The 19,230-nt window shown below is 36.0% G+C and overlaps 2 protein-coding genes across 2 annotated transcripts in view; both read left to right on the forward strand.

Moving 5' to 3' along the window:
- LOC115966389 (disease resistance protein RGA2-like) overlaps positions 1-18,341 on the forward strand; it is a 43,199-nt gene extending 24,858 nt beyond the window's left edge. The window contains exons 7-10 of the mRNA XM_031085631.1: positions 13,012-13,233; positions 14,429-14,602; positions 15,421-15,613; positions 17,766-18,341. The gene's annotated coding sequence lies outside the window, so the exon portion shown is untranslated. The remainder of the gene's footprint in view (positions 1-13,011; positions 13,234-14,428; positions 14,603-15,420; positions 15,614-17,765) is intronic.
- LOC115967826 (putative disease resistance protein RGA4) lies at positions 8,730-11,193 on the forward strand. The gene has a single exon (XM_031086976.1). The coding sequence runs from the start codon at positions 8,806-8,808 to the stop codon at positions 11,071-11,073; it is 2,268 nt and encodes a 755-aa protein (XP_030942836.1). The 5' UTR covers positions 8,730-8,805; the 3' UTR covers positions 11,074-11,193.
- Positions 18,342-19,230: the final 889 nt, after the last annotated feature.

Here is a 19,230-nt window from a genome sequence, read left to right on the forward strand (position 1 = left end):
ACTATTTTGTGAATGGGTGTGCTCCATGTGTGTTTTTCTTCAATGATACTTAGAGCAGGAAACCTTGAAACATAATCCGACTAATTCTAATTTACCGACATTACCAGGCATAATAATGATAATTCCCAATAAATTAAACTCATGAAACTAACCGAGATAACAGCTGAATACACCGTAATGCATGCGAGGAAACCGTCCGAGAACGATAAACTATCAATGATTCATCCGAGGGGGTAGCCGGGCAGTGAGGGACTTTAACTGCGTTTGACATCATATGGCACTATATTGCAGTTGCACCAATTCCCCTGGTATCGAGAATCCGAGGGTAGGCTGGAGAATCCATGCAGCTTTGGGATTAGCCCATTTATCAATGGGGAACTCTTTCGCGGGGTGGATTCTAAGGGCCATATAACGTCCAGGTTGTGTCCAAACCCCGTATTGTCTCTTCTAAATAGTTGGTTTCCCCATAGGCTTGAGTCCGAGGACCATGCAAGGCCTTGGTTCTGTCCAAAACTTGTAGTTTTTTCTTTGCGTACTTGGTTTCCCCATAGGCTTGAGTCCGAGAACCATGTAAGGCCTTGGTTCTGTCTAAAACTTGTAGTTTTTTTCTTTGTGTACTTGGTTTCCCCATAGGCTTGAGTCCGAGGACCATGCAAGGCCTTGGTTCTGTCCAAAACTTGTAGTTTTTTCTGTGTGTACTTGGTTTCCCCATAGGCTTGAGTCCGAGGACCATGCAAGGCCTTAGTTCTGTCTAAAACTTGTAGTTTTTTCTTTGCGTACTTGGTTTCCCCATAGGTTTGAGTCCGAGGACCATGCAAGGCCTTGGTTCTGTCCAAAACTTGTAGTTTTTTCTGTGTGTACTTGGTTTCCCCATAGGCTTGAGTCCGAGGACCATGCAAGGCCTTGGTTCTGTCCAAAACTTGTAGTTTTTTCTGTGTGTACTTGGTTTCCCCATAGGCTTGAGTCCGAGGACCATGCAAGACCTTGGTTCTGTCCAAAACTTGTAGTTTTTTCTGTGTGTACTTGGTTTCCCCATAGGCTTGAGTCCGAGGACCATGCAAGGCCTTGGTTCTGTCCAAAACTTGTAGTTCTTTCTGTGTGTACTTGGTTTCCCCATAGGCTTGAGTCCGAGGACCATGCAAGGCCTTGGTTCTGTCCAAAACTTATAGTTTTTTCTTTGCGTACTTGGTTTCCCCATAGGCTTGAGTCCGAGGACCATGCAAGGCCTTGGTTCTGTCCAAAACTTGTAGTTTTTTCTGTGTGTACTTGGTTTCCCCATAGGCTTGAGTCCGAGGACCATGCAAGGCCTTGGTTCTGTCCAAAACTTGTAGTTTTTTCTGTGTGTACTTGGTTTCCCCATAGGCTTGAGTCCGAGGACCATGCAAGGCCTTGGTTCTGTCCAAAACTTGTAGTTTTTTCTTGTGTGTACTTGGTTTCCCATAGGCTTGAGTCCGAGGACCATGCAAGGCCTTGGTTCTGTCCAAAACTTGTAGTTTTTTCTTTGCGTACTTGGTTTCCCCATAGGTTTGAGTCCGAGGACCATGCAAGGCCTTGGTTCTGTCCAAAATTTGTAGTTTTTTTTGTGTGTACTTGGTTTCCCCATAGGCTTGAGTCCGAGGACCATGCAAGGCCTTGGTTCTGTCCAAAACTTGTAGTTTTTTCTGTGTGTACTTGGTTTCCCCATAGGCTTGGTTCTGTCCAAAACTTGTAGTTTTTTCTGTGTGTACTTGGTTTCCCCATAGGCTTGAGTCCGAGGACCATGCAAGGTCTTGGTTCTGTCCAAAACTTGTAGTTTTTTCTTTGTGTACTTGGTTTCCCCATAGGCTTGAGTCCGAGGACCATGCAAGGCCTTGGTTCTGTCCAAAACTTATAGTTTTTTCTGTGTGTACTTGGTTTCCCCATAGGCTTGAGTCCGAGGACCATGCAAGGCCTTGGTTCTGTCCAAAACTTGTAGTTTTTTCTGTGTGTACTTGGTTTCCCCATAGGCTTGAGTCTGAGGACCATGCAAGGCCTTGGTTCTGTCCAAAACTTGTAGTTTTTTCTGTGTGTACTTGGTTTCCCCATAGGCTTGAATCCGAGGACCATGCAAGGCCTTGGTTCTGTCCAAAACTTGTAATTTTTCTTTTGAGTAGTTTTTTCTCTGTATTTATTTATTTTTCGAAGGTTAGCCCCTAGACCAGGGTGGGGAGAGTTAGCTTGAGGCCGGAAGCCCCTAGGGCTGCCTGTGCCATTGGCACTGCAAGGCGTAGCCCCTAGCTAAAGTTTATGTTGAAGCAACAACTGCATGTCGCTGGAGATGGAGGAAACTTCGCGAACTTCTGTCTGATAGAGACTTGACTCCACCGCCATCTGCGCCGACGCGCAAGCCTTCCCACAGACGGCGCCAATTGTAGGGACACGATTTTTAACGACCCAGGGGTGACGTTGGGCTCATATGTAAAGGGCCCGAACAATATGATTTGTAGAGAGTGGGTTTGGAAAGGCAGGACCTTGGTCGTCAGACGGCGGTTTAGTCATGTTTCCCATGCAAGCTCATACGAAGATAAGTTTGGCTTGTATAGCTAGGCCTTACATCGAGCTAGTTTGAAAGGTTGGACTCCTCGGACTTAGTCCGAGGGGAATTACATTCTCACCATTCATCCGTTTTTGTTGGATCCCCCCCCCCCCCCTTTTTTAGCTCTCCTTCCCTTTTATACTAGTATTCACTTCCCTTTCTCCATTTACGTGTCAGTTTTTCCTTGTTGGGGGGTAATCACTCATCATATCAATCCATACGTCAGATTGGTTGGGAAAAGCTGGATAGCATGGTATGGAGTATGGGCTTGTCAGGCGCTGGGCTCCACATTATGGTGTTGGCAGCTTTCTCGCTTGTACTGCTCTTATACTGAGTTTGTCCTTTTCTTCAGGCGCTTTGTGAGGTGTTGAGCGTGAGATCGTCCTCGGCCACATTCTTGGGCCATTAAGGGGCTTTCATCATACGTCCTCGGCAGTAGGGCTCCTCGGCTTGGGCCTTGGGCCTTTAATGTGAAGTGGGCTGGGATTTCGAATTTCAGGCCCCACAGTGCCTATTTAAAGTTTTTTTTTTTTAATACTTAAGACCCACTAACTTAAAATCCTAGATAGTGACAAGAACATGCATTCCATCATTTGTGTTTGATTCACTCTGCTTTAGCATTGTCAAATCCAATCAGTTTCATTTGTTTGTATTCTAATTTCAATATGTCAGGTTATTCTTTTTTCTTTTTATAAAAAAGTTCCATCTTTTTAAAATGCTATGTAATAGTATGTGGTCTTTTGGTTGGTTAGATTATTGGGTTGTACTTTTTGTTATCTGGTTTACGAACATCAAACTACCATAGTGTTACGAGAGTATTTATATCAGTCTCACCAATTTAATATTTTAGCAAAAATTTATCTAAACTCATCCAAAAGAAGCGTGCTTCAACCTCATTAAATTAATTAAAAATTTTAAAGAGAATAATCTCATCTCTACATATAGTGAGTTTCTATCCTTGCTACATAAATTTCAATGTTGATAAACTATTGAGGTTGATGTATGTGTATGAAAATAATTGATAGCTAAACTAGCAAAAGTAGAGTTTTTATTGGATTAGTTTAGCTAAATATTTGAGGAGACTGATGTGAATACTCTAAGGATTGTACTATGTTGTGTTGGCTTTAAGTAATTGCATAAATACATTGTTGGTTTCCTATATCGTATTTGATGGTATGGGAGTTATTGATGTTATTTTCCAAATCTCTCTAGTGTATTTGGTGTCATTTGATTGATTGTCTTGTGAATAAGAGTAAGATTTGTACTATTATCTTGTCAGCTTTATTTTGTTAATAATTAATAAAGCATTTTTACATGGTTGCTAAGAAAATGCGAGAAGGATGTCCTTTAATTTTTCAGTCTCTTGGTTTTGTTGGTGGGCTTAGTTTATTTTTGGTTACTATGAGAAAATGTTTGGTTGTGTTTGTTTGGATTGTGACAAATTTCTGTTTCGTATTATAGAACTAGTGAACGTCTGGTACAATCTATTAGAGTATATTTTATATATGTTCATAGTAGAGTGGACCTCCCTCTCTCTCTCTCTCTCTCTCTCTACCTAATTTGCCATTTTCTCTGTTTTTGTAAATTCCTGGATAACATTTATGAATATTTATATTTGTTACAAATTTTGTAGAGATAAACAGTGGAGGACCGAGATGAGAATGATTTCAATGTGTTGCGTTTCCAAGAGCCTTGAAGACAGGACATCCCTAATGACATACCATGTGTTGAATTTACTTCTGAACTTCACTTTGTCATGTTGCATATTGTTCACTACGTAGTACTGTACACCATGTTCATTTTATTGTTGCTGCTCCTTTGCTTTATAGTAATTGTATTTTAAGTAATGTTATGTAATAGAACATGGATTTATTCGGAGTGGATGTTGTTTTCTATTATCAAGCATTCTGGCTATGAATCGTAACGTGTGTAAAAATAGGGAACCACTATTTATTTAGTTCTCTATTTCATTTCGGGTTATGATTTTGTACTAAAAAAAATGAAGGAAAGTATTGTAGTTTTCCATCAAGACGAATCATGCTTTAAAGCATAAATTGATTTTTTTTTTTTTTTTTTTTTTTTTTATCATTCAATGATAGAATTTTTTTAAAAAAAAATTTAAAATAAAATTAATACATGAAAATTCAAATTAGGATATATTCAATATAACAAAATATAAATAAAGGTAAAATACACAAGATAATTTTTTTTTAAACATTTATATTAATCATGCATAGAACTTAACTCTTTAATCCTAAAAATCATTTATTGTGCATTTAATTTTGTGACAATTTTCTTTTCACATGACATCTTATGTATCACGCACATTAAGAATTGGTGAATGAACCTATGACCGGCAAAATAGCAAAATTTAAGGACTCAAAATAGCAACCCCATTTTACATTTTAGTTCAGCCATGAATTTGTGAGGCAAAAACTTTTAACTTCTTTCAAACAGACCTAACTTTTTCTAATAATTTCTAATCCATCCTTCCTACACCATACATCCATCCTAAACTTTCTTATCTTAAATTGTAATGTGGTTGTTATGACTTATGAGCATATTTTTTGAATTTGAACGTTGTAGTATCTAATATAAAAACTAGTTGTGTAACTCTTTAATAATTGTTAGATAGATAAACAATTAGTTTTTGAGTAGTTGGAGGTCAGAATTTCCTCAAATTAATCATATCTTAGCTTATTTTAATCTTTATAATTTATCCAAAGCTAGCCACCATTGGCAAGGACAAGGTCCTATATATACCAAAGGTATAAGAGTATGAGGATGGACAAAAGAAGAGCGTAGTTTAGTAAAATGCCAGTTCTGACTGGACAAGTAAAAAACAAATGTTTTTTAATTATTTTTAAATGAGAAGTGTTATGTTTACAACATTTTCACAAAAAATTACATGTGATAAGTTGTTATTGGTTCAAATTTAAATTCACAACTTAAATTACTTTTTTGTCCGTCCATAACAACCAATAATAACCTACCGTTTACAATTTGTTTTAAAAATATTGTGGACATAACATTTTTTTTTATACACTGGTCTTATGAGACCACATGTGAAAACTAGGGGTGTCAAATGGGTGGGTTTGGGTATATAAAACTCATTTACCTATTAAAACCCATTTAACTAATTGCTTCTAACCCAAATCCAACTCAACCCAATTATTATGGGTAAACTCCAACTCACCCAATTACCCAATTATCAAAATTACCAAAATGCCATTTAAGTGAAAATCCAACACTTTCTTGGATTCCCTTTTCCACTCTACTTTCCCGGGAAAAAGAAAAAACTTTTCTTGGATCTAAAATTTCTTTTTCTTTCTCCTCCATTGCCTCCCCACTTCAATTTCTGACCAAAAAACTCTCACTTCTCTCTGTTTGATTTCCAAGAAACTTTCATTTCATTCATTTTCCCTCTCTAACTTCCCCGAGAAAATTCCAATCTCTGGTGCTTCCCTCTCTCTCTCTGGAGTCTACTGGTTCGTTTACGTACTGCTCGGATTTATGTACGTATCCAGCGGAGGGTCTCTATGATGTGTTTGTTGTGCCTCACTGTTCTCTGAGAGAGAGAGAGAGAGAGAGAGAGAGAGAGAGAGAGAGAAGTGTTTGGAGGCCGAGAAAATGAAGGAAAATGAAAACCCTGAAACATCTGAGGGTTTTTTTTTTTTTTTTGGGAAGGGCTGGGTTGAATTTGGATATATTGTTTTTGGATTAAATGGGCCTCATTGGGTTTTTAGTTAAAACCCAATAATCATTGGCTCTAATTGGGTTGATGCCCATTTAACCCAACTAATAATTGAGTGGGTTTGGGTTCAATTAGAGTGGGTGAGTTTGGGTGGGCAAATGAATTTGGGCTAAATTTGCCACCCTTATGTGAAACCCAGGTGTGAATGAGATTAGGGTCTCATGAGACTTTCTGATATCCTCAAATGCTCGAGAGAATCAACTACAGGATCAGCTAAAAGAGTGTCAATAAAAAGGCCTTTGGAGGGTACTGTGTTTTTTTGTGGGGTGTGTGGGTTTTAAGTTTTGGGCTTTTTAATGTCCCCCACCTATTGATATTTCATTACAATGGCTCCATATCTTCTGGGCCGAAGTAAAGAAAAGCCCCACTAAAGGGAAATTTGAAAATAGTATTTTTTAACATTAATTTTATATACCCACACTGTTTTAAAATTATTTTGGAATTTAATTTCTACACTTGAAATCATGTTCTCAAAATATGATTTTATTAAAAAAATATATATATACCAAACAATGCTAATTTAAATAATTATTATCAAAATAATATTATATTTACTGCTTTTGCCCTTCATTATCTCATGGTTTTCCATTAACTCTATATGGGATTGAACAATAACTTTTATCTTTAGGGTCAAAGAATAAATAAAAGATTCAAGAATAGGAAAAAAAATATAGTAAAACCTTAACTAAATAAATGCATGAAAATTCAAATTAGGATATATATTCAATACTAATAAAATATAAATAAAGAAAAAAAAAACTAACTAACTATTTCATAATACATCTCTAAATAAACATCTATCAAAATTGAACTAGGCATTTTTTTGAATTTCAAAAATTATTTATGATTAATTTTACGTTACCTTTCATAACAATTTTCAGTTTGAAAGTACAAAATTATAAAGTTCATAGAAAATCATCTTTTCATTTTGGTTCAAAGCCCAATTTTGACAATACTCATGGTTAGAAAAGTCAAATATTATAATTGACATTTTCATAATCTATAAATCAAATATATGGGAAAGTCAACTATTATATATATATATATATATATCTTTTAACTAAAAAAATACTGTGGGGGTAACAGGCTAGGGAGCCCGCACCAATATATATATTGGGCCAAAGGTCCAATCCAAGGGGGAACCCCTCCTTGGCCATAAGAGGAACCCCTCCTCGACAGTGAGAAGAACCCCTCCTCGGCCAGGTATAGCCGAGGACAAAGGGAATGGTCCACCTCTAAGAGTGACACTCCGTGTCATTCTATGGAACATGATAAGTACTAAGACAGAAAAGGACAACGGAAGGAATAGAGATATCTAAGGGAAAGCTGCCATTATGACATTAAGTGCTCTGTACCTACAGAGCCATGCTTTTCAGCCTTTACAACCACCCCCAACGACTTTGGAGAGGGGCTGATGGGACAAGTATCAACACTATAAATCTAAATCTACACGTGGACGTTGGAGGGAGAAAGGAAGCGAGTATAAAAGGAAAGAGGCAATCTGAAGAAAAGGGGGGGGGGGGTGATCACTACCGCTTAGCGCGTACAATAACAGAGGCTCCTTAGGCCGTGCCAAGGATAGAAAACCTTCCTTAATAAATACAGTTCATCTATATTTGGTTGCCAAAAACACCATACTAACCGTTGTCCCTTCACCATGGCCTAGCTCTTCGATCCACTCTCTACAAATCCATTGTACTGGGCTCACTGGTCCAAGACCCCATACATCTTGGACTTGGGCTGCAAAACGTGACCCTACAAATACTAATTAGTGTTGTCAAACAAATTAGTATAATTCGTGATCTCGATGGCAACCAACAAATTTTGATCATTTATTGGCATGTGCTTGTAGTAGCATTGCCATTTATTACAAAAAAACAAAAAAACAAAATTGTCTCTCCAAAGCATATATTTTAGTAAATTTTAATCTATTGAGTCTTAAATCAAAATTAATCCTCTTCTCAAAAAAAAAAAAAAAATAATAATCCTCTTCTCAAAATTGGCATGTGCTTACTATAAATTTTTTGGGCAAAGTCCCATGTCCTTTTCAAACGTTGTTGTTGGTAAACATGTTTTGTTTTGCCAAATATTATTCCGCAAACAGTTTCATTTTTAAGTTGCCGTATATTATAGGTTGTTGTCTTGTTTAGACTCTTGAGAGTTGAGAGTGAAAAGAAGAGAGATAAAAAAAGAATGGTATGAAAATTGAAAAGTGGACCACGCTAGTATATTAATGTCAAGCCACGTTCCCATAAGAAAGATTAACATATCAAACTGTCGGTAGATCGATTAGGGACAGCGTTCGCTGGAGTTTGGTCCGATAGCACATCCCATTCAACCCAAGTTTGGACCTATGCTATATATGTCACAGTCATAGTCCCCTTCATCTGTATTTACTCGACAAAAGTCTTCCTTCTCAGCCACTTTAATTTTTGTCCTCCCATATTCAAACCTACACTTTCAGCTCTCTACGTTTTCTTTCATCCAACAAGAAGAAATGGCCGATGCAATCCTGTATGGGGTTGCGCAGAAGATCATTGAATCGTTGGGCTCCTCTACTTTCAAACAGATTGGATCGATCTGGGGTGTCAAAGATGAGCTTGAAAAATTGAACAACACTGTTCTCACTATCCAAGCTGTGCTTCAGGATGCAGAGGAGCAACAAGTTGAGAATCACCACGTCAAGCACTGGCTCATGAAGCTCAGAGAAGTAGTTTTTGATGCGGATGACTTGCTGGGCGAGTTCTCCACTCATGTGTTTCGGCAAAAGGTGATGGATGGTGATAAAATGGCAAAGAAGGTACGTATTTTCTTTTCAAGATCAAACCAACTTGTTTTTAGTTTTAAGATGGCTAGCAAAATAAAGGCTACGAGGGAGAGGCTGAATGAAATAGCAACTGATTGGAACAATTTTCAGTTGAAGTTAGAGCGTCCTTTAAAGACACAGGATGTGACTAAGGACAGGGACCAAACTTACTCATATATAGGTGAAGAAGAAGTTATTGGGAGAGAAGAGGATAGGAAGGCCATCATAGATCTATTGTTGGACTTTAATGTGAAAGACAATGTCTCATTCATATGCATAGTGGGGATCGGAGGGTTAGGGAAAACCACACTGGCTCAATATGTATACAATGATAAGATTGTCCACGATTATTTTGAGTTGAAAATGTGGGTGTGTGTATCTAATGACTTTGATGTTAAAAAAATTGTTGAAAAGATAATTGAATCTGCAACTAAAACAAAGCCTGAAAATTATGAGATGGATCTATTGCAAAACAAACTTCGAAAACAACTCAATCCAAAGAAATACTTACTTGTATTGGATGATGTTTGGAATGAGAATGAGGAGCGTTGGTGTAATTTGAAGAGACTTTTGATGGGTGGTGCAAGGGGAAGTAAGGTGGTGATAACTACAAGGACCAAACTAGTTGCTGAGATTACCGGCACTATCAAGTCGCCGTATATTCTAAGTGGCCTACCAAAGGATCAATCATGGTTTTTATTGAAACAAATGGCATTTGGTGAAGGACAAGATACCATTGATCCTGACATTGAAGCAATTGGAATGGACATTGTAGAAAAATGTCAAGGAGTGCCTCTAGCTATAAAGACAATAGGGAGAGTCTTATATTTCAAAACAACAAAAGATGAATGGTCATACATCAAGAATAATGAACTCACAAATGTAACTCAGCTAAAAAATGGTATTATTCCTGTTTTAAAATTGAGTTACGATCATCTTCCATCATATTTAAAGTGTTGTTTTGCATATTGTTCACTTTTTCCTAAAAACTATTTGATTGATAAGTTGACATTGATACAACTATGGATAGCACAAGGTTTTATTCAATCACCAGAAAATAACAAACAATTAGAGGATATTGCCAATAAGTACTTCATGGATTTACATTGGAGGTCCTTCTTTCAAGAAGTAGAAAAAGATGAAGGCATGAATACAAAGTTTAAGATGCATGATTTAATCCATGATCTAGCACTATCAGTCTCAAGGAGTGAGTGTGCTTTGGTTAATTCTAATGCAAACAATGTCATTGAAAAAGTTCGTCATCTCTCATTTTCATTTGCCAATGTTTCATTTTTTAGGAAGAATTTAAGCACGTTGGTTAAAGCAAATAAGATACGAACATTTATTTTGGCATGCGATCCTTGGGTTGGTGTTGGGGAAACAATGGAAGAATCAACTCTCAAAACACTTATTTCTAGTTTTAGATACTTGCGTGCCTTGGACTTACATGGTTTAAAAATTAATATATTGTCAAATGTCATTGGTACTTTGATGCATCTCAAGTACCTTGACCTTTCCTCTAATGATATTGAAGTTCTCCCTAGTTCTATTACTAAATTGGTGAATTTGCGAACATTAAAGCTCTCTATGTGTGTAAACCTTAAGGAATTACCAATAGACATTAAAAAATTGGTCAGTCTCAAGCACCTTGACATAAATGGTTGTAAGAATTTGACTCATATGCCATGTGGATTAGGGAAATTAACTTCTCTTCAAACATTAACCTTATTCGTTGTGAGTAAGGGCCTTGTAAATTCTTCCAAGCATTGCGATGGACTGGTAGAATTAAACAGGCTAAACGACCCGAGAGGAAAAATAAATATTATAAATTTGGCAGGGGTGAAAGATGCCATCTCAGAATTCAAGGCTGCAAATTTGAAGGAGAAGCAATATCTTAGTGAATTGGAATTAAGATGGAATCCGGAGGGTAATGATGGTGCAATTGCCTGTGATGATTAAAATTCCACGAATAGCCTTCGACCACCCGAAAGTTTAAAATCCTTGGTAGTGGATGGGTACATGGGTATGAAATTTTCAAGTTAGCTTTCTTTCCTAACAAATCTGGTCAAATTAAATATAGGCAATCAGTGGCGGCGCCACATAAAGGTCAGGGTGGTCCCAGGACCACCCTGACCTAAAAAAAAAAAAAAAAAAAAATTTATATGTAATAATTAAATATTTTTCGTTTATCTACCCTTAAAAAAAAATAGGAACACCCTCAAAAAAATTAGGAAGACCCTTAAAATTTTTTTATGCCAATAAAATTAAAGAGAGATGTTATGTCCACAACATTTTTACAATATTTTCATAACAAATTACAAGTGGTTAGTTGTTATTAGTTCAAATTTGAACCTAGCACTAAGATTACTTTTTTATGACAACAATAATAACCAGTAACAACCTACCACTTAAGATTTGTTGTAAAAATGTTGTGAAAATGCCATGGACATATCATTTCTCAAAACTAAATTTTGGTGGATTATTTGTTACATTTCGACTGGTACCAATTTTTAGAAGAAAAAAAAATCCCTAAACGAACAAACTTGTCAGCACAGCATGTCATTACCTGCGTCGAATGCCTAAAAAACAAATCCAGCCATCGCAAAGGTCACCCCTACTTCTTCTTCTTCCTTTTCTTCTTCTTCTTATTGTACTATTTTTGGTTGTTTTTTTTTATTATTTAATTACATATTTATGTTTTAATATTATAAAACAGTAATTGTTATGTAATAACTAAATGATCTGAGTGTCAAAAAAGAAAAACTAAACGATTTGTTTTATTTGAGGTTTACTTATTTGGATCAATAATTTTATGTTGTATAAGAAAATATAAATATAGATATATATTATTTTTAATTTTTTTTTAGAAACCCCGAAATACCCTGAAATGGTACGTCGAAATAGATCAGTACCGAAATATTCTGTTCCACTAAACAAATCGAAACAGTGTCCAAAACAGTATTCATAACATTGCTTTCAAGCAAAAAGAGAAAGCTAAAAAAAAAAAAATTGAACTAAAATCTAAAAAAGAAAAAATTGTAATAGAGAATCTAAAGAAAAAAAAATTGTAACAGAGCAAGCCCACCCAAGAACACCCTAAAAAATATTCCTGGAGTCGCCACTGTTGGCAATCGTAAGAAGTGCCAATATTTGCCACCGCTATATCAATAATGTATGGGCTGGAGTACATGACAGATGGTGATATCAATAATGAGATATCTGCTTCACTTGCATCACCATTAACATTTTTCCTGTCCCTTGAGAGATTCTATCTCGAGAATTGCCCAAATCTAAAAGGATGGTGGAGGAGGGATATTGTGGATAAGGGCAAGGAGGCAACAGCGACATCAACAATACCCTTGCCTTCCTTTCCGCGTCTTTCATTTTTTTAGTTTCTGGGATTGCCCTAAGATGACGACTTGGATGCCGCTATTTCCAAATCTTGAAGGGCTCTATATGATTAATACCAGCTGGAAGCCACTGGAACAGACGATTGAGATGAAGACGATGAATACGGCTTCTACATTTCCGTCCTCTTCCTCCTCCCCTCTCTCCAAATTAAAGGATTTGTATTTGAGGGAGGTGCAGGACTTGGAGTCTCTGCCAGGGAGGAGTGGTTGAAAAGCCTAACTTCTCTTAAGAGATTAGAGATTTGGGAGTGTCCCAATCTGACGTCGGTTCCCGAAGGGATGAGTCAACTCACCTCTTTACAGACCCTGAATATTTGTGGTTGTCCCCAATTAGAGCAAAGATGTGAGAAGGAAAATGGAGAGGATTGGGCCAATATTTCTCACTTCCCTGGTATGTTCTTCACTCTTTTTGGATTGGGCTAGTTTCTTTTTCTTCGCCTAGAAATAGCCTGGGTTTCTAAATGTGTGATTGATGCTGAAATTGCAGAAAGAACAAGAGGATTTCAAATGGGAGAATCACAGAGATTTAAGCCAAGCTTGAGCAACTCTCTTGCACACGAAAGGACGGAGACGCACACCTTGCTGCTTTAGGGAAGCGCTCAGAGGGAAGAAGACAGCAAGAGGGAAATCACTGTGATCGTGGCATGTACTGTAGGAGAAGATGGAGACGTCATTATGGATTTAGAGCAAATGGATGAGCTAGAAGAAGGTATCAGGTTGAATTAATTAATAAGTCTTGTTTGGAATGTGGCAATTACATAACATGGATTTTGTCTCATGTTTTCATGTAGTCTTGACCTCTTAAAGGATAGTTACAATATCATAAAATCATAATGCCTCCTTGGACAGTGCTTGACCTCTTAGCTTTTTGTCATTGAGTGATCTTGGAATTGTTTTACTTCTTGTGTTCCATTTGAAGTTAATATTAGATTTGTATGTGGATGTTTGCCGCTATTGTTGACGTCTGGCAAGTTGGTACGTAAGATTCTTCTAGACAATGGGGCCATTTCATACATGGATGATGATGAAGGAAAAAAAAAAAAGCACATTGGCGTGGTTTTTCTTCTCTAAAATAGGTTCACGATTTTCTTGGTTTTTTTTTTTTTCTCCTTTCTTTGGCTAGCATATGTTCATGATTTGAGTACTTCAGTATTTCCCAAAATTATTCTGGTTTACAGTATATCTGATAAAGAAGTGAAGTTTATTATTATTGTAATAAAGCTTTACTTATTAATTCGTAGAAGGGTGGAGAATTAGCTCACATACAAACCTTCTTCTTTCCTGTGTTATTCTTTCTTATTTTCCACTTGAGTTCAATGGCATAATTTTGCACTAGTTGGCACGGTAGTATCTTGATTAGCTTTAGCATCATTAGGATTACACTATGACATTTGACACCTTCAGTGTGCTGCCTAGAACCACTGTTTAGTGCTCTAAACTTACTTATTTCTTCTTGCTTAGGTGTTGCACTATAAAACCACAGACCTTTTCCTATGATTTTGGGGTATCATTAACTGGATTACACTGTTTGAAGAAGAGATTGCTTGGTCATTAATGGCATCAGGAATCGTACTGCACTAATGATTGGGTTTAAGGATTTAAAGGTTGAGATTAGGCTTAAGGAATAACCAAATGTGTTTAGAAACTCTGTAGAACAAATGCAAAAATTATAATAAGTAAGAAAAGGAAGAGAGAGAGAGAGAGAGAAGATTGCCTCAGAATTACAAGATGGCCTTTTTGGTGTTTCAACTACAAAATAATTACAATAATCTTATTGTCAGTTGGGTGCAATTAGCATAAATTCTTAATTATCCATAACTTAAATGTTGATAACATCTGCATAGTCTATATTTTTCTGCTGATGTTTTGGACAATTTATTTACAATTTCATATTCACTATGCAGAAATAGTTTGAAGCACAAAGCAAACTTTGAAAGGGTGCCAGCAGGAAACAGGGGGCAATTGGTAAAAATTGCTCACCTAGAGTTTGGAGGGAATGAACCTGTCCATCAGAGTTGGTGCTTATTCAAAAGTTTAGGGCTCTGTAATTGTGCAACAAGCCAGCTATTGAAGCATGGGTAAATTAAGGTTTTATAGCTTACAATCATGGCTTGGTTCAAAGAGTTAGAATTATAAAAGTAATGAACAATGGAATATATACAAGGCAAAATCAAGGTTATAGTGTCTTTTAGGCTCCATCCAAAGGTGGCTCCTTTTCTTTCATCCTTAAAGTTCTAAAATTTTAGATTTCTTCTTGGTTTTGTGTTGCGTTATAGATATATAGGCCTTTCCCAATGAATTTGGATCTCATCATAGTGATTATAGTTTTAGAAGAAAATTATGTGAGTTGTTCTTAAATGGCATTTGGCATTGTACTACCGTAATAATCAAAAGTGTTGGGGATTTTAAATTTGAGATTAGGCTTGAGGAGTAGCTGATTCTGGCTAAAGTTCTGCTGAGCAAAGATATATATATATATATATATATATATACATATACTTATATGTGTGTGTGTGTGTGTGTGTGTGTGTGTGTGTGTTTGAGAGAGAGAGAGAGGAAGAAGAAGAAAAAGAAGAAGAATCACAATAAGTGAGGCTATTTGAAATCTCATTTGTGGTTGTTGTAGTTCATTTAGATTCCCGAATAATGGTCCTTCACTTGTGCTGTGGCCTGTTATGTCTCTCCGGACATTATGTTGTAAAGATTTGTTAAATATGTTCCAATGCTTCAGTGTCTCTTTAGACTCATGTCTCTGAATTTGTTCATTATTATATGTTCTTATTTCGCGGCCAGTTTTCCATCTCATGCTCTAATGTTGTCCAGTTTGAGATCAACTTGAGCTTTGGTCTTCTGTTAAAAATCTTTACTCTAATACAGGTATCTCTTATTATTGTAGGTAATTTTAGCTGTACATAAGAAATTACTGTGAAATCTGCCGGAGCTGCTGCCATGGATTGTGTACAAGAAGTTGAAGAAGAAATATAACATCACCAGCATGAAGCTGCTTAAACTTGGGCTGATTCTATAAATGGCTGGGAGCTACTCCCTATGCATTCAAGTGCAAGATATGCACATTATATTACAAACATGTAAGCATGAATTACAATTTTTTCTACCCAATTGATGATCTTGCAATGCATTCAATTCTTTCTTCTTGGTTGGCTTTATAATTAACACATTAGAGATCTTTCCATCTTGTTCTCCAGTGGGGAGAAAGTACTACAATTTAGCTACAGAATGCTCTTGCATGATATTGATACAGATACATGCATAGAGTAAAATTTTCATGTTTCTATTTGAATTCGTATTTAGGTAGTGACTTTGTCTCAATTAATAAGTAGGACTTATTCATTTAAAAAAAAAATAAAAATCGTCCGATCTCACCTAAGTAAATTACTCTTAGAATAACATTGTTAATGGTAAGATGAAGGAACTAAACCGACACACAAAAATAATGTTTAAGGGGTCAAGTGTTCAAATTGAAATTGCAGGGACTAATTTGACTCAAATTATAATCTCCAAGGAGTCAATTATTCAAATTGAAAATGCAAGTACTAAATTAATGCTCATATAAGAATCAAGAATGAGATATATAAAAATCCCTTTATTCTTCCATGTAATACTTTTACAACAAGCACTGGAACCAGGCTGAGGATGTGGTCTCTTTGCTATTTTTTAAAATCGAAATTATTATTCCCAAAATTGTCATACCTTCCAAATAGTGTGGCATTATATGGTAGTTATGAAATCATAAGTTCAATTATTGATTTCTAAACTTAAAACCAGGCTTGATCTCTTTTTTTTTTTTTAAATAACTTTTTAACTTTTGTCTTAAAAGAAAAAACAAATATATATATATATATATATATTTGTTGGCGTCTAAAGCTGGGAATTTGAATCCTTTATTAATACAAAATAAAGTCATCTGGCAGAATGACTTCTCAATTTGCCCAAAAATAGGTTGAAAAGGAGTAGTCAAAAAATTGTGACTTCTCCTTCAACAAGTCATTTCTTCTTTAATGGTGATGATCATACGTTTTTCCTTCTCTCTCACTTTTCCGCACAGTCTCCCACAACCTAGAACACCACCCATTTTCAAAGATCACAACGTTGATTGGGTTTGACTCAATGGCCATGGCTTGAACACATGTCCCTTTCTTTTTGCTGCCATATACCCCTGTATGCAGCAAAACCTTTCCCTTTTTTGAAAGAACGCATTGTTGTGTTATGTAGTGAGTGAAAAAGACCATGCTTTCAGCATTTGATTTTGTGTTGGGTGTAGGTCTGCTGCAAGATTAATGGGGGTGACAATCACATGCTTTACATTATTTTGGCTTAATTCATTCGGCTTTAATATTGTCAAATATGTTTCAGGTGTTTGCTAATTTGCTTTCTGGTTTAAAATTTTTATGCTTTTTTCTTTCTTGAAAATTCCATTTTTTTTATCATGCTACATTATAGTATGTGTACTAGTTGGTTAGATTATTGGGTTGTGCTTTTCATTGTCTGGGTTATGGCATCTTACTGCCATGATTTTTACATTACATATGGATTGTGCTTTGTTGTGTTTGCTTTAAGTAAATTTCTAAAGACAGTGTTGCTTTCCTATTGTTTCTGATGGTATGGGAGTTTTAAACCTATTTTCTGAATCTCTCTAGTGCACTTGGTTTCATTTGATTGATTGATTTGTTAATAAGAGTACGATTATTTTTTAAAATATCAATTTTTGGTTTGTTGAAACATATAAGAAACAGAAAAAGAGAATGAATGAATTAATGAATGGGGAAAAGATCAATTGGATATGGGGATTTCCATTTTAGTTTATGGATACTTGCATTTTGGTTGGTTTCTAAGAAAATGTAAGAAATAGATGTAATTTAAGTTTTGAGGTTCTTGATTTTGTTTATGGGCTTAGTGTATCTTTGTTTCTTATGAGAAAATGTTTGATTGTGTTTGTTGCGATTGTGACAGTTATTGGCTTGAATTTGGGAAATAGTTTTACGAGTATTTTGGATAAATGAGTAAAATTTTGGGTATTTGTTAATCTTTTGGTATATTTTTATATATGTATATCAAAGTGGAGCTGTGCGTGTATTTTTCTATGAGTGCATTTTTTCTTTGTAATTTGCTCTTGCTCTTTTTGTAAATTCAAAAACAGCATTTGTGAATATTATACTTTTTACAATTTGTATAGAGAGAGACTGTGTGAAGGTTTGAGAAGAGTTTGATTTCTATGTGCAGTGGTTCCACGCAGAAACCTTCTAATACAAGTTTCATCGTGGGAGGTGAATATAAGAAACAAGACGGTCTGCAACATCATTTCAAAGTTTCTTGAATTATTGGGCTTTGATGATTTAATTGGTTTCAAAAGTGATGGGGAAAAAGAATGTCATGATATTGATGAGCCAAGCTTGTGGTATGGGAGGAGGATTGGGTTCAAAGATGATTGGATTTGCAGAGAAGACAGCCCTCATGAGTCATGACTGTAATCATGTTTGGAAGCAAGGGTGTGTTGAGTTATATACTAGAAACCAGTTGCATTGATGTTAACAAGGCTTGTGGTTTGGATGGGCTTTTGCACTACATTTTGTTGCTGATGTGGACATTGCCATTTCAACTGAGCTTACTAAGCTCTTGCTTGATCCTTCTGCACTTCAATGTCTTGTTGCATACTGTTGACTATGTACAGTACACCTTGTTCGTTTTATTCTTGCTGTTTCTTTGCTCTGTAGTAATTGTATTTAAATAAATATAGTGTAATAGAACATATATATATTTGGTGTGGATGTTGATTTCTATAATCATGCATTTTGGATATGGATAGTAACATTAGTGTGATGGTAACTTAATTTTTTTTAATGAATTACTTTATTTTTAACAACTGCATGTTAGTCCGGCCATGGATTTACCAGGCAAAAGCCGCAAAAGCTCGTACTTCAAACATTGCTGAACTTTTGGTAAGGACATGATCCTATATGTACCAAAGTGGTATCAACGCCCGAGGATTGACCAAAGAGTGGAGCAGTTTAGCAAAATTTCAATTCTCTCATGATTAGTCAGCAACAAATGCTTCAGAGAATCAGAGAGATTTATAAATTTATTTATGCCAGGCTTAAATAAACACCAAGTACGTATCTCACTGCATACCATTTGCTGTGACGAAAAGGCAGAGGATCTGAATCATGGTGGCCTTCGTATAAAAGCTTACTAGCTAGTAAAGGTAAAATTCCCCATTGGCTTATTTTGTGTTTATGTCTTCCCCACTGGCTTCGCCAAAATTAAATTTTAAAAAAAAATTTCCCTTTTAAAAGAAAGATTAACCCATGCAACCCATGAGTTGACTCAAGCTGAGTCATTTCAGCATGTGGGGTACTGGTTGATCTGTTTTCATGCGTGGGTCCAAAAATTTCTACCTATACCCATATTTTTCTCTTTGATTTGGGCCGGTTAACGAGTTTCAGTCCAATATTGTTAACAACATATTATCCCAAGACTGGCCAGTAATGATTCAAGGTAGAGAAGACTAAAAATCCCTTGGTTCCTCAAATATGTCAAGAATGCTTTAATTAGAAATTTGGAATTTTGGATCCTTTATTTATATATATATATATATATATATATATATTGTGTTTATCAATTAGTTTTCGTCGTTTCCTAATCATCTCCAATGAATGCAATGTTTTAGTTTGTTAGACGGAGATTCCCT

This window comes from Quercus lobata, chromosome 11 (assembly GCF_001633185.2).
Source record: "Quercus lobata isolate SW786 chromosome 11, ValleyOak3.0 Primary Assembly, whole genome shotgun sequence".
NCBI classification, from domain to species: Eukaryota; Viridiplantae; Streptophyta; class Magnoliopsida; order Fagales; family Fagaceae; genus Quercus; species Quercus lobata.

Excerpts from the sequence above, each read along its gene's own strand:
- LOC115967826 (XM_031086976.1), top strand. The coding sequence starts at position 8,806 with ATGGCCGATGCAATCCTGTATGGGGTTGCGCAGAAGATCATTGAATCG.